Source organism: Cygnus atratus, chromosome Z, assembly GCF_013377495.2.
Source record: "Cygnus atratus isolate AKBS03 ecotype Queensland, Australia chromosome Z, CAtr_DNAZoo_HiC_assembly, whole genome shotgun sequence".
Lineage (NCBI taxonomy): Eukaryota > Metazoa > Chordata > Aves > Anseriformes > Anatidae > Cygnus > Cygnus atratus.
The window spans coordinates 21,350,615-21,366,030 of NC_066396.1; the positions used below are offsets into that span (position 1 = coordinate 21,350,615).

At 41.4% G+C, this 15,416-nt stretch overlaps 1 protein-coding gene across 1 annotated transcript in view; it reads left to right on the forward strand.

Annotated features, from left to right (window-relative positions):
• Positions 1-950: 950 nt before the first annotated feature.
• Positions 951-15,416, forward strand: part of KIF2A (kinesin family member 2A) — a 60,041-nt gene continuing 45,575 nt past the window's right edge. The window contains 1 exon segment of the mRNA XM_035553684.2: positions 951-1,043. Within this exon segment, the coding sequence (XP_035409577.2) occupies positions 980-1,043 (64 nt within the window). The 5' untranslated portion in view covers positions 951-979.

The following is a 15,416-nucleotide window of genomic DNA, read 5'->3' on the forward strand; positions in this document are numbered from 1 at the left end:
TGAAGCTGGGCAAGGCAAGGATAAGAGAATAAGACAGTTTTAAAGACTAAAACCGACCAAACAACTACAAAAACCACGGTGTCAAACTTTCACTCATCATTTATTTTTTCCCTAGCAGTTCACCAAGAGGGTGGTTTACATCATTCAGGGCCAACATAAATAGCAACCAAGTTGTGCAAGACAGTTGTCGCTGTTTTAACTTTTTGCCAGTTCCTCTTCTGGGTCTCGTGTATGTATTTATTTATGTACAAGTGTATTGAAAGCCTGCAGGAACTGGGAGCCATGAACTGCTGACTCTGACTCGCTCTGCTTTCAGCACGGATAAGAAAAGAGGAGAGAAGCTGCTCGGGGAGAGAGGGCGATGGGCTGGGGGCTGCGTCTCTCAGGGAGGGTGTCGAGGTGACAGCCTTCCTGAGGTATTACCGGCTGCGGGCGGATTGGGGGGATTATTTTTAATCGCCGGGCTCTGCCGTGCGAAGAAGACGAGGTTGTGTGCTCAGCGGTCTGTCGGCGCTGCGCAAGGTGACAGGAGGAGAGCCGTGCGGGCAGGGCGGTTTTAACGCCGCGGGGGCCTCACGAGGCTCGGCACCGCCCTCGGAAGGGGCACCCGAGGGACGGCGGCCTCGCGGAGGAGACGGCGCCCCCCTCCCCTGAGGCGAGAAGGAGGAGGAGGAGGAGGAGGAGGAGGAGGAGGAGGAGGAGGAGGAGGAGGAGGAGGAGGAGACGGTCCGCCGTGACGCCGCGCCGAGCCGCGCAGGCGCAGCGCCCGTTGTATCCGGCCGGCGCCTTTTCTCTCTTCCTCCTCCTCGTCCCTCCCTCCCTCTCCCCGTCCCTCCTCCTTCCCCCCCGTCCCTCCCGCTCCCTCCATCCCCTCCCACAGCCGCCGCGGTCGGTGCCGCCGCCGCCGCCTGTGCGCGCCCTGCCCGCCCGCCCCCCCCCCCACCACCCTCGTCTCTCCCCGCGGCTGCCCCATGAGGCGATGGCAGCGGCCAACTTCGGCAAGATCCAGATAGGGATCTACGTGGAGATCAAGCGCAGCGATGGTCAGCGGCGGGCAGGGAAGGGAAAGGGGAGGGGAGGGGCCGCGCCGCGCCGTGCCGGCCGCAGGGACCGTGCGGGTGCCGCCGCCTGAGGCGCGGCGCGGGGCCCATTGTGTGCGCGGGGCCGGGGAGGGGCCGGGCCGGGCCGCGCTGCGGTTGCCAGGGGGAGCGCGGGCGGAGGGGCGGGGGCGCGGGGCCGTGGGGGACGGGGCGGCTGCGGCAGCGCGGGGTGGGAGGGGAGGGGCGGCGGGGAGGGAAGGGGGGGGGGGCGCGATAAGGGTAGAGGGGGGGCGGCAGGGAGAGGAGGGGGCGTAGGGGAGGGGACTCGGTGCGGGGGGTGGGGAGGCCGTAACGTGGAGGGGTAACTTCTGCCTCGCTCCGGCCCTGCGCTCGGAAAGGCCTGGGTGCGGGGGGCGCCGTGCCACGCTCGCCCCGTGGTCCCCGTGCCCCCCCCGGGGCGTCCGTCGCCTCAGCCGGCATCCCCAGCCCGTGTGGTGCTGCCCAGAGACACACGCGGATAGAGCAAGCCGGGGGCGCCAGCTCCTCCCGTGTGTTTGGGTGCGGGGGGCTGGCAGGGGCTGAACCGCAGGCAGGTCACCCGTGGCTTCAGATCCTCGATGTGAGGGGGAATATGTCACCCGTTCCCGGCCTTCGTGAGGTCTCCGAAACCTGCTGAACCAGGGTGGGGTTCTGCTGGCGCGTTCTGGAAGGTCTTCTGTTTTCTCCCCCCTTCATCATCTTGCTATACAATAATCAAACGTTTTTAAGGGAAGAGAGACCTGGAGGTCAAAGGCTGAAGTCAGCGTGGTTTTTTCATGAGGCAGGAAATGAGCAGCAAGTCTTTATGCAGCTCATCTCTCTCACGTCCCATAGTGCAGTTCAACCCTACAATAAAAATCAGATGCTCGGTGTTAGCTGGACGCTGTATTAAACCTTACCCCTCAATTTGTGCCTAATGGCTTGTGTGTCACGTGAAGAATCTGATAGGTCTGGCACTTATTTGCATAACTCCTGCAGATCTCTGTCTGAGGTTTCCGCACCAGCATGCGAAAGAACTTCTTCACAATGAGGGTGACGGAGCACTGGAACAGGCTGCCCAGAGAGGTTGTGGAGTCTCCTTCTCTGGAGATATTCAAGGCCCGTCTGGACGCCTACCCGGGCAACCTGCTCTAAGGAGCCTGCTTTGGCAGGGGCATTGGACCCGATGATCTCTTGAGGTCCCTTCCAACCCCTGCAATTCTGTGATTCATCAGAGCAACTTGAAAAACAATTTTTCTGAGGCCTGCATCAAATTCTAATACATATTACTGTCTGTTTTGTATATTCTTTGGACAATAAGACATGACAATGCTTTGGTGTTCTTTTTTTCCGCTCCATAGAGTTCTGCTCGCATCTGAAGTTAGAATTGAGGACAGTAACTCTTCAACATAACAATACTTATTTTCATTACTGTTACAATTCACATATTTTGCTGTATCACATATGTGAAGTAGCGCGTTAAGTATCTTACACATCAGCAATATACTAGGGGTTGTCTTCCCAGCAGTCATGCAAACTAGGGTTTTGAGCATTTGCGTTGTCTTGGTCCTCGTGTGAGCAGCCACACTGCAGTGTTGTACCAGGGTTAGTGGGTCCTGGTTATTGCAATGTTTTCTTGTTTTCCATCAGGGATGCTGGATCACCAGGTATGCAGAAGGGAGCATTTTGAGACAAATACCAAAGGCCAGCCCACACTACATTGTATGTAGATTGTTTTGCCTTTCAGAAGGTAGGATACCAACATGGGCTGTGGTTGCACAAGCAATCAGGGTTGACCTGGCTGCTTCTAACAAGATGCCTTTGCCAGTTGCGTTGTTCTTAGGAGCTCCATCTTGCATCCATTGTGGCCAGTATTTTTATTCTGATGATTTAATTCATTAATTGTATTGAATTTGCAGACTTTTGGATGTGATGGTTTTCTGCAGGATTAGCGAGTTCAGATGATTCTCAGAGGGTTTGTCACCCCAAAAGTATCTGTGTGTAGGAAATGTGTGGCTGGGAGAAAGTGAGGGTGTGAAGTATGACCTTCTCCTTCAGGAAGAGTGCGCTACCTGGATGTGCCCAATCTGGAACCTGTATCCCAGGTAGAACAGAACCAGGGCCATCTACCATACCAGCTGCTCGAGGTTGAAAGCTCAATTAAAACCGTCTAAGAAGCTTCTAGAGAAGGTGGTGTGTTGATTGCTCTGTTGTCCCACACTGTCTTATTTGTAATAATTCCTTTTTTAAAACTAAATTTATGCTTTGAGAGGTAAGTATAATAATTCTTTAAAATATCCTTATTTATGTGTTCATTTGCTGAATAAAATAAAGTTCTATTTTGTTAGTGGGGTCATTTGAACAAGTATGCATTTTTTTCCCATCTGTCCACCAGTTATGCTAAACGCTTTTTTGAATACAAAGCTTTATTAATTCCAGATAACTCTATTTTTTCTTTAAATAAAAAGTAGAATGAAGAGAATAGCTTTTTTTTTTTTTTTTAAATAAAACATCACTGTTAAAAGTCATCCTTCTTCGCTACAACAAAATTTCAAAGACATGTAAAACACAAGAAGTGTGAGAATGAGACCAGAATGTTCTGGAAAGAAAAGTTACATATTCTGTCATTTTGAAAAGTTCTAATTAGGCTTAAGTGTTTAAGTGAGAGATTTCTTATAGGACTGAACAGAATATAGACGTTCTGCAAATGAAAAGCATTATTAGAGCTCATGGCCAAAAACATATGAAAACCAGTGTTTGGATGAAGCCCAACATTTTCGAGGACTGACGATGCAGAGCTGCTTGCTGTGTATCTGTTTTTTCTCAGTGGGTAAACATTGGTATAAATGTTGTCTAGAGTAACAGATAATATTTCCAGTTATAATTACATGGGATAACTCATTATGCTCATATAAGAGCATATCAAGTGGTCACCTAGTTTGGCTTTTAATAATCATTTCTGATACTGAAATTTGCTACTTATTTAGGTACAATTTATTTATGTTACTTGAAATATGCCTTGGTCATCTGTCTTGGAAACAGGAAAGAACTCGTTCGTTTTAGGTTGTGAATTTCTCACAGTGGACTGTGTTTCCAGTCATGAAAAATATGCCTTATCACACAGAAGAACTAGAGAGTGAGCCAGAATGTAGCTGCGAGATCAGCTGTGAGGGTGGTTCCTCCTGTCCAGATGCACCTTTCTCAGGTCTAAATACGGGTATTTGTCTGGTGATGAATTCCGCTTACCCAGATAACAATAGCCCACTGCTTTGCAAGTGAACTTATCCCCACATCCCGGCTTCTTGTGTGTTATCCAATTAATGATGACAAAGACCTATATAATTACTTAGAGAAAGAATGTCTTACAATTTTTTTTCCCCATAAATTCAGTCTTTTGCTGAAATAGGATAAACCTGTCATGCCCTGCAGACCTCCGGTAGGCTAATTGGTATTTTCCCTTTAGTTTTCCAGTCCAGTTGTGTTCTGCACACTTCCTCCTCAGACTGTTCCTATCCTCTCCATCTTGGCAAATCTGAAATACTACCTAGAAGAAGAGAGAAATTAATTACATATTTGCTCATTTGGAGAGGGGTGGAATACAGTGGTGGTGTCACTGTGTCGGAAGTAAAGCAGCAGATGAGGAGAAAGGACCTTCTGGTAATTGAGGAAAGTGACTGAAGATTTGACAGAAACTCCAGGAAAAGAAAAAGGGTGATTTTTTTTTCTTTTTTACAGATTAACCATTAAATCACATGAAAAAGAAAGATCACGAGATTGTGTTCATTTTTATTATTATTTTTTTTCATAATAGAATAACAGTAGAACTGCCAGTGTTTGAAAGAGAAAACTTAAAACTGAGAAAGGAGAATAAACTTGGACCAGTTTTCACATGGAGCTAATTACCATAGGACATGGATGCTGGAAACCTAGCAGAATTTTAGGGAGGGTGTTGGTATAGATGATAGGAATATCCAGCTCTGTAACACCACCCATCGTAAAAGGTAGTTTCTGTCCTACCCGAGCCTGTAGTTTAAATAACCTCTAACTGATGGGAGGCAGGAGGAAATCTTGCCTGTGGCTGTGTTGTTTTGTAATTGCCTATTTAGGATTTTTTTTTTTTTTTTTTTTTTTTTACTTGTCTCTGGAGCAGCTGAAACTGGTCATGGTCAAAGATAATCCATCTAGTTCAACAACCTACTGGCAGCTCCTCTCTCCTTACGCATGCCAAAACATCATGGTAACCATCAAATACAAAGGAGACTAAAGTTTTGTAACAGTAAGGGCTGTGATTTTTGTTTTATTTTGTTTCTTCAAAGCCCAAATTGGGTGAAACTGATGTTTGTTAGTGTTGAGTGTCTACACCATCCTCTGTGTTTTGGGTGATCCCCTATGACGATCTTGACATTTATGTGCAGCTCCCAATAGCAATAATGATTTTATAGCAAGATAGAAGGTATAATGATGCTATAAAAATTCTGTTCAGGTTTGGGTAGTCACCCTATTTAACAAGCTCTTGAGGGTAGATTTAAATGGTAATGTGCTTTTACTCTTTCCTTTGGTGACATGTATCTGTTCTTTCCCTGTGACTAAGACTTTTTTGTTACCCCATTTAAATCATTTGACTCAATTACCTAATCCCTATGTAAGCCATATTTGACACAATGTGTCTTTGTCCTTCCCTAGTGGCCAGGTCACAAACAGGACTTCAAATCTGGCGTTGTTGGTGGAGCTAGTGGGTCCAGCGTGTAGACGTACTTATCGAGTGCAGGTGCTCATCTCGTTACACCCAATTTCTGGGGATTGTTCCTATAGAAATGTTGACCAGGAAGACGTGTTAAGTTTGCTGTGTCCTTTTTAAAATCACTTTTTAAGCATTCTGTTCTTGATACTCAATAAGTGGATTTTCACTGTAACTTGCAGATATTCAGATATTTATGTAGGCCTTCTATATTTTGCATAAATAACTCTTGAATGACAAGAGTTGAAATGCTAATCTTCAGAGAGTCTTCTCATCTTTTTGTTCCATGTTCAGTACAGAATTACATATTGGTAATAATTATTGTCTTTTAGAGCTGTGTGTAGCCATTGGATCATATAGCTTGTGTTGCATAGTTTTTTTTTGTTTTTTTGTTTGTTTGTTTTTCTTTCCATCTCGTCGGGTTGTGCGGAAATACACCCTTAAATTTTTTTTTGGTAGGTAAAGTTTTACTCTTTCTACCCACTCCTTGTAAGTGGTTTGTTGCCGGCACCCAGTTTTGCTCCTGTTTTCTTCTTACGGATTTATGAACTGAAGGCTTTGTCATGCTGCTTCTTGACAGCGTGGCACCAAGCATGTCTTCACCCCTTGTTGAGGTGGGAAAAGATGATGAATTGATGGAAAGAGGTCATGTCTGAGTGAAAAGCAGTGCCATTGCAAAAGTATCTCTATTTGCTCTAGAGGATGAATTAGCCTTTTGAGTTCTTTGAATATATCTACTTACTCAAAGGCTGTAAAAGTTGAGTGAAGAGCATGGAGTATTTACCAGATGAGCTCCTTTCCTAGAGCACAAAATCTGTGGTATTTTTGTTGGATTGACCTGTGGAATACGCCATTGTGATTTCTTTGTGCTTGAGAAATAAGTAACAGAATGGAGTGAATTCTCTTCATTTCTGTATTCTCATTCAAGTTCTACCTTTTAAACCACTTATTGCTTACATCGTAGAATGTGATCTTTCTTTTTTGACTTTTCTCCCATCTTATTGTTTATTGGTTTGTCTTGTCATCCTCACCATCTTGAGATCAGGAAGAGAGTATGTGGTCAACCCATTGCAAATGCTAAAATACACTGTTTGCTATGAATGTACACAATAGAGAAAAAAGAATGAAGTTGCTTATGGTAAGCTAGAGGTTCATCTTAGCTCTTCAGAGCTAAGTTTAATTTCCAGTGTAATGTAAAACTAAAGTATGGAACTCCACAGCAAGGACACCCAAGCCATCTTAAATTTGTACAGTAGCGAGAAGGTGCAGTAAACAAAATGAATGGTCAGTCCCGATGGGTTTGTAATTTAAAAATAAATAGTTTTTAAGAAGACATTTACTTTTAATAATCAATTTCTTGTAATGTCTCTGTAGCATAGTTAGAGTTGTCTGGATGCATAGATGCTTTCAGTATGTATTTTCAGATGTAGGGTGAAAAGTTTTGATGGAGCTGTAATATGCTTTTGTTATTATCTCTTCTTTTATTTCAAAAGCACGAACAAGCTTTCAGATATATGACCAATTCTTTTAGCTGGCTTGAGAGCTTATCTTTGTTTTCCAGTATTACTATTTGTCTCTTCTTAAGCGTATGCTTTCTTGCATTTCTTATTAGTATTTTGGAGGGAATAATTATAGTAAGAAAAAAAAATTGCTTGCTATTGTATATTCTAAACCTTTAGTTTTTATTGTGACTTCATATTTGGGATTTTATTTAAATTGTTCTCAGTTCTGAACTGAACATAGAGACTAAAATGTATTTTTTCTAGTTGTATTGTTTGGACTTTTTTTCTGTTATTTTTGGTAGAGATTTTTGTACTTAATTAAGACGTTAGACACTTAGCACAATTAAGTTAGTTTTAGTAATTTTGACTACTGGTATAATTCCATGTCTGTTTAAGATGGTTAAATCTGGGCTACTTTTGTCTGCCCACTGCATCAGTGTTAGTTTTCAGCTGAATGTGAGGGAGGCTGGGAAACTAAAACTATGGTAATCCAGATGTAGGTTGTCATAAACTGCTACGAGTTACATCCACGAAACTGTTCTTACTCTGTGTGTTCAAATGCGTACCATTTCTTTTTCTGTCCTCATTACTTTCCTTAAAATATTCACTGTTGTTATACTCTTGTTTCAGTACTATTTTTTATTTTCACTCCAAGAATTAAAAAGCCAATAACTCTCTATAATGTTCCCAATATAGAGATAGACAGATGGTTGACATGATTTTCCTACAACTTTGACCTCTGTAATGGACGCTTTGAATTCTGTAGTATGTGTTTAGCTATGAAACAGTAATGACTGTGTCTGATATCCTGGAAATGCATTTTGTTCCTATCCCCAAAAGTATCATGATAAACAGGACAATTGTTGGCTTAGAAAATCCATAAATTATTTCTTTGGTAGAAGTTAGCGAAGAACGTTTATCTCGGTGAATGCTTTTTTGAAGTAGAACCACTGTTGGAGGCAGAATGTGGGGCTAGATGTTCTTGTATTTTGCCACTATTCTCTGTGCCTTGTTAATCTCTTATGGGGGGAAAAAGCAGCCATAGATAGGGAGAGTGTTAGGACGATTGTATTGCCATTTCTCTGGTGAAGAGTGTTCTGTAGAGTTAATTTTGATGTCTTTGAACTTAGTTATTTCTGAATATTTAAAACTAGATTTTACATCTGTTAGACAAAAAGTGGTAACGCTGTGTGAAAAATTGCATGAGAATGTACCTTTCCTGGGAAAAGGAGTTAATTTTTCAGACTTATGCTTAATTTTTATTTTTGAATGTCTGTGGTGACCTGAGTCATTTACAGAAATAGAGGATGCCTAGAAGACTGTTGATAACTACTATTACAGTCTAAATTCAGTTCTTCTTTTATTTTGCTAGGAACCCAAGATGATTTTAGAATTGCTTAGTGTAAAGGAGTCAGTAGAGGTTCTTGGAAATAACTGTATAACTGTGCTTTTAACGAGAACGTCAAATGACCTTTTACAACAGGTGAGTTATCAGTTAGATTTAGTAATTAAGCTACTTTGTTAGTTTTTTATTTTTTTCCAGTTTTCTTTATTTGAGCAGGCTCTAGTTCAGCAATGGAGTCTGATCTTATGTTTGACTCTTGAAAGAGAAGAATGAGGGATTTTGCTGCTTAAAGGCTTGAATGTGACAGTGGAACTTTTTGTTCTTTATTCAAATAACACTGCTTTCAGTGTAGCTTATTGTTTTTACATAGTGGCAGTTCTGGCTGCATGTGGCATAAGCAGCTTTAAGGTTTCCCATACCTGTAGAGGGAAAAGTCTGCTTGTTCCTTGCCACTGCTGTGTTATCTGCAACACTGATAATTCCAGGACTTTGTAAAATGCAATTGTGCAATACCAGGTAGAAATAAAATGAGTAAGGTAACTTGCTTATAACAACGGATTGTTGGCTTTGGTGGCATTATTAGCAGTGGGTGGTCATGCTTTCCCCCATAGAAGAATATTATTTTGCTTTCAAGTTATCATTAATTCAATTGAAGCCTGGTAGTCAAGTGCAAGTTTGAGTTTACCATGGCTCTCATTTGACACTGAAACCTCTACATAATCCCATGTATGAGTATTTTAAGCGTATTTTTTTCCTGGTGGGGCTAGTAAGTTAAGAATTGCCTTCAAATTGCCCACCAAATACATATATAAGTGGAGGGAAGTAGAGAGAGAGATTTGTGTAAAGGTTTCTCCTTAGAAACAAAGTCCACAGTATATCCGTACTCTATTTCTGACTCTAGGAAGAAGACAGTAGAAATGAATTCACTTTGAAAAGCACACACACACTTAGATTTTGCAATTCTCCAATTTACTGATTCAATTTTGGGTTATATTTACGTGTTCCTTATGTAGTTTTGCTTTAGTATTTATGAATTGAACTTCCCAGTTTTTCTTGACAGTTTAATAGAATAGGAATTCAGGTGGTGATGAATGGGGTGAATATAAGTCATGATCTGAAAATTTTTAAGTTATATTGAGCTTTAGTCAAACCACAGAGAAGAATTAAAATATTCCAAGTTTGATCTTGAACTTCTAGAACCTTGTTAAGATAAGGCTAAAATACAGGCTTTTAAACATGTATGAGATGAAAAATGCCTTTTAACCAGGAACAACATTTGGCAACTCTGTAATAAGTTATGATAAATATTCTTACAGAATGTAATATTGTAAAATAAGGGGAGAAAAAAATTTTGACAGGTAGGTGAGAAAAGGCAAATGGTACCAGTTGAAATCATCTGTATAAGGTGCTGCTAGAAAACTTCTGTGTGTTGCAAGAAGCTGTTGTTTCTGGGCAGCTACTGTTAGCTTCAGAGAAAGCAGAGAACATCATGAAAAAGATGTCTCTGCTATTTATTTAAGCAACAAACAAAACGAGGAAGGGGGATGGGAGGGGGAACACTGGCCAAGTCATCTCAGTCTTTTGGCAGAGGGCATCCACCAAACAATTTGAATCCACCACAATCTTAAATCCTGTTGTAGAAAAGTGAAAAAAATATCTACAACCTCTAAACCTCAGTGCTGTTAGAAAGAGAGACGTGACTGAATCTACCTTTACTCCTACATACCATAACTGTATTGAAATTTATACTGAACACAGAGGATTTAGATCTGTAAAAATACATGATGAAAGATTCTGGACAGGTATTTTTCACGAGCAATTTTAAAAGATTTTAAGGAAGCTGCCTGCAAAATTGTTTTAAAGGACTTCAAGGAACTGCTGACTAAATGTGCAAGAAGATGTCAAATTATGTTCTGTCTTCCAAAATTAAAAAAAATAGACATAAGAAGACATTGAACTATTCCTACAACTTGTTTACAAGTTGTCAAGTGACAGAAAAGATGTGAATGTCATTACCATTAACTGAATGAAAACCTTCACTTATGCAGCCATAGTAAAAGAAAAATATGATACAGGACAGGAAATACTATAATGTCATCTGTTAATGTCTTGTTCTCTTTTGAATGAAATTTACAACTCTGATTACTTAATTTTCCTCAGATCTGAGAACTGAAGGGAGCTCAAGCTGGCCATGAGGATGACCAGTGGGAGTTGGAAAACCTTGTGTGAATATTGAAAATGGGTCTTCTTTTGTTGATTTGGTGTAGACCTTTTCTACAGTTCGGAAAGGATATTTCATTGTGATTGTGGAACAAAAGTAGGATTGCTTTATGAAAAGCAAAGGAAAACTTGTTTTTCTTTTTCTTTGTTTTTCTTTCTATTCAAGACTTTTACTAAAATTGGAGAGAGTGGATTTTTATTTTTATTTAAGTTTGTGAAGTATTTCTGTCTTTTGGGGATTCATTCATCACCTTAAACTATGCTGACCACTGCCATAACCCGCCAGAGTGGATCACACCGATAATTCATCTAGCCCACTGGCAGTAGGAGAGGCAATTCAGGAAAAGCAGACCCGCCTTGCCATCTGTAGTCTGATTGATGCCTTTGTCTTTCCCCAGTATCCAGAATTACATTCGAGATGTTAGGAGTACAACTCTGCATAGTCCTGTTAAATATCCATTTATAGACCTATGGTTTGTGAATTTATTGAATACCTTTCTGAAGCAGCTTACACCATCTGCCTCATAAATCTCTTGTGAAAGCAAGATCTGGAAGTTTGCTGTTTGCTGCATAGCCAGATGCGTTACTACTTTTATCTGCCTAAAAGTTGAAGAGAGTGCTCCTAGTTCTAGCCTTGCAGGATTTGTGGGAGTAACAGTTTCTACTCATTTTGTCCTTTCTGACTGTGAAGCTCAACCAAATCCACTTGTGGCCTTTTCCTTGTAGGTGAGCATTCTCAGGTGCATTAATCTCTGCTTGTTTCATTCTCTTCATCATTTTAGTTGTCCTTCTCTAATTCCTTTACACCGTTTTTGAGGTGTGAAGGCTAGCGCAAACAGTAGATAAGATGTGGGTACAGAAAGGTTTTATTTAGTGTTTCACAGTGATGCTTTGTTTTATTCTTTAGCTTCCTGATGATGGTCAATCTTTTATTGACTTTTTCTTTTTTCTGCTGCTGCATTTTGAGTCAATGATTTTACAGAACGGTGAATGATATCTTAAGGGATCTCTTATTTGAATTGTAACTTCTAGTTGCAGTTTCAGCATTGTGTATCCATAAATCAGATTATTTTTCTCTGGGTGCTTTATCTTTCTTTTATCTGTGTCATCTGCCACTCATCTGCCACCTTTTTGTGCACTCTCTTTTTTTCCCTCACAATTGTCATGGCATCTGACTACCCAAAAACCTGTCTTGCCAAAGGATGAGACCCCGAGCTTGGTGTATTGGAGTGTAACTGAACATCAGGCTGGAAGATGACGTAAGTTTCTGGCTAATGTTTTGAAAAGCCTGTCTCATTAAAACAAACAGACAAAACAAAACCAAGCCTACAACACATGGCTTCACTTTCCCAGTCCCCTCCTTCATTCTCACTCGTTTACATGTAATCTTCTTTTAGAGAGGATTAAAGTATTTCACAGCTCTGAGTGTCCTGGTTGTGTATGTACTGAGAATTTATCTTGTACCTCGTTTTAGTCTAGCATCCTGGTACCATGACCATTGTCATTGCACACATACTAGTTTACTTCCAGGCTCCCATCGGAAGGGAACCAGATGACCCAACTCCTGTCGGAAACTTGAACTTTCTTGGCTGGTTGCTGAGAAGAGACCTGAACTGCATCATTTGGCCTATCACTGCCTGGGCAGCCCTTCAGTAGGTATCGCACTTTCATATTCTCTTGCACATCCCAGGACAGCCAGCATACACTCATGTTCATGCTCTAAAAGCATCGTAGTGGGAGGCTACAATGCAGTTTTCTCTCTGTTTCTGTATAGGTCAAAGTGAGTTAACATAAAAAATTAAGGTCTGTTGCTTGGACGACTGGGATGTGCCTATACAAGCATTCCAGTTCAGATCCAGAACTAACTTTGGATATACATCTTCTGATTATCCCGTACGTCCTCGTACTATGATTTAGTTCACTTTGAAAGTGGCCTTGGAGCGTGCTACATTCCTTTTGGATGCACCTTTTCTGGAATGCACCTTCCAGTTAAATGTACACAGTGCACTCCAACACATGGTGTTTGGTCTGTGGCACTACTTCCCCCAGTCCCTTTGGAACATACGCTGTGAATGTGGGATCCTCTGCACCACCTGCTTTGCTTTACAGATCTGCTCCTGTTGCCATACACCACTTGTTAATGTAGGCACAGCCAAGGGACCTGCGCAGAACACCAACTGCTGCAGATGTGGGTAGTCTGTCTTGAAACATGCTGTCCTGGGGTGTCATGGACAGAACCAGCCCATACTGATTCACAGAATGGCTGAGGTTGGAAGGGGCCTCTGGAGGAGACAGGGACACCTAGAACAGGTTGTCCAGGACCATGTCTAGCTAGCTTTTGAAGATCTCCAAGGAGGGAGATCACACAGCCTCTCTAAAAAAGAATTTTAGGTCATAGAGCGATCAGACATTACGTTAACATCAGTTTCAGGAGTCATTTTAGCTCACCTTGCTTGATTTTGCACTAAAAGGGGGGGGTAAATACAAATTTAATCAAATCAGTCTTGTAACTTGGAGTGCCTCAATAGAAAGTAGTAGCAAGCAATGGAGGACAGATGCTGATATGCTTCTGGTCTCTTGTGTACCAGATAAGTGTCCTGGAAATGAGCAGGATCAATGCAGAGGCTAGTTTTGAAGGTTGTTACATTATTGAAGGTAATCCATACATTTCTCTGAATTTCAGTAAAATGTTTTGTAAAGCAGGATAAATGATTCAGGTGAAGTTTAATACAGGAATTGTCATGTGTTTAAGAAAGATGATGGTGGTGTACCTACTAATTTCTACGTAACACTTTCTATGGTCTGTTTTGGGACTGGCTGGCTGTTATTCATTCCTGGCCTTAACACAAAAAGTAACATTGTTCTTGGGAAACTTAATTGCTATGCTAGAGTGGGAGTATCAACTCTGTGGAGATTTATATCATGCAGGAAGAATATGAGCTATGGAATAAACTGGGATAAAACATAATAACACAAAGTAAAAGTGCTTTTGCTACAAATTGGGAATTCATAAACTGTAAATGACAGGCGAAAAATCTTGGTATTCTAGTTAATCACCAAACAATTGTGGACCACTGGTGTGAATTGGCAAGGGGAAAAGTGAGTGCAATTTCATTATTACTGTAATTTGGCGGTGAGTGTTGCAGTCTGGAATTGTATGTTGAATATCACACTTCATCCTGGTTGGCAGTGTTGAAAAAAGGCTGAGTGTTTGGGCTGAGACAGATACAGATAGGTTCACCATTCCTGTACAGGTGTCCTTGTACAAACTATAAAAGAAAGTACAGAGTACTAAATGGCTGTGATCACGTGTAATCTAGAAAAATGTTTGTATATGTTGACAGTGAGATGCTAGTGCCACTTGCCACCAGTATGAATGGCAGAGGTGCGCAGCCTAATAACATGAAGGGGAAATAAATTCAGCTTATTAAAGTGTATTTTATTTTATTTTATTTTATTTATTTTACTATTATTTTATTTTACTATTTTTTTTTAATAGGACTTACAGTACTATGCGTTAGATGATTGGACAGGTGCTTCCTTCCAAATGTCTTTCTCTGTGGTTGTTATATGTGGAGGATTTGGTGGCTTTTAAAATGATAGGATGACTGGCGTGGTGCAGCTGAGATAACTGGCTGATAGATACCTAGATATCAGTGCATCTGTTACCCATTGTGACATGATACTTCATGCACTGAGCTGCTTGAGGAACAAGTCGCCTATCATTCTGACGCGGACACCTATGGAAGCAATATGGAGCTGTAGCTTCTGAATGCTGCAGTGGTGAGTTTTTCCTCGTTCTTTTTGTGAAGCCAGAGGGGTGACTGCCATTGATTTCACAGGCAGTTGTAGCTTCTGTAAGTAAACAAAGTCAAGACTGCTTTCAGAGGAGCTCGTTAATGTGAAATTATGTGCTTTGAAATACGGCTGCTAGAGTCTTAGTTCCACACCCCAAGAGAAACTGGACCCGTGTTGAAGACAAGTGAAACACACAGTGTTCCTCTAACTGGGGAGGCCACAAGAAGCTTGCTTTGAATGTAAAGGAAAATAGTAGAGGTTGGCTCAGAAAATGAAAGGTCAGCAGCAAAAAAAAAAAAAAAAAAAAAAGCAATGAATTGCAGTGTGAAAAGACTGGTGATTTAAAAACTATTAGAGAAACACAAACTCGAGACAGCAGCAGGAGGATGCAGCTCTAGGAAATGTCATTAGAGGAGGTGCACACATATAGGCAATTAACAAGTTCAGCTAAACTAAGCAAGTAGAATTATAATATAATGGTTGGTGTGGAAAGGGTTATTGATGTTGAACGCAAGGGGGACCAAAAAGTTGCTCGTGTCCTGTTTGCTGTTTGAGGGACATGAAATATGCTCTTTGTATTTTGAAGCTAAATGCTACACGTGCTTCAGTGGCATGTGAGCTTTGGTTGTTTCTTCCTCTTTACCTCATTTGTTACTGGATTGTCAGTAAGATCTGTGAACTTTGTTTTTCTAAAGCACTGTGTTTGATTTATTTTTTTTTTCTTTCCATACAAATTACATACATATCTTGGATGG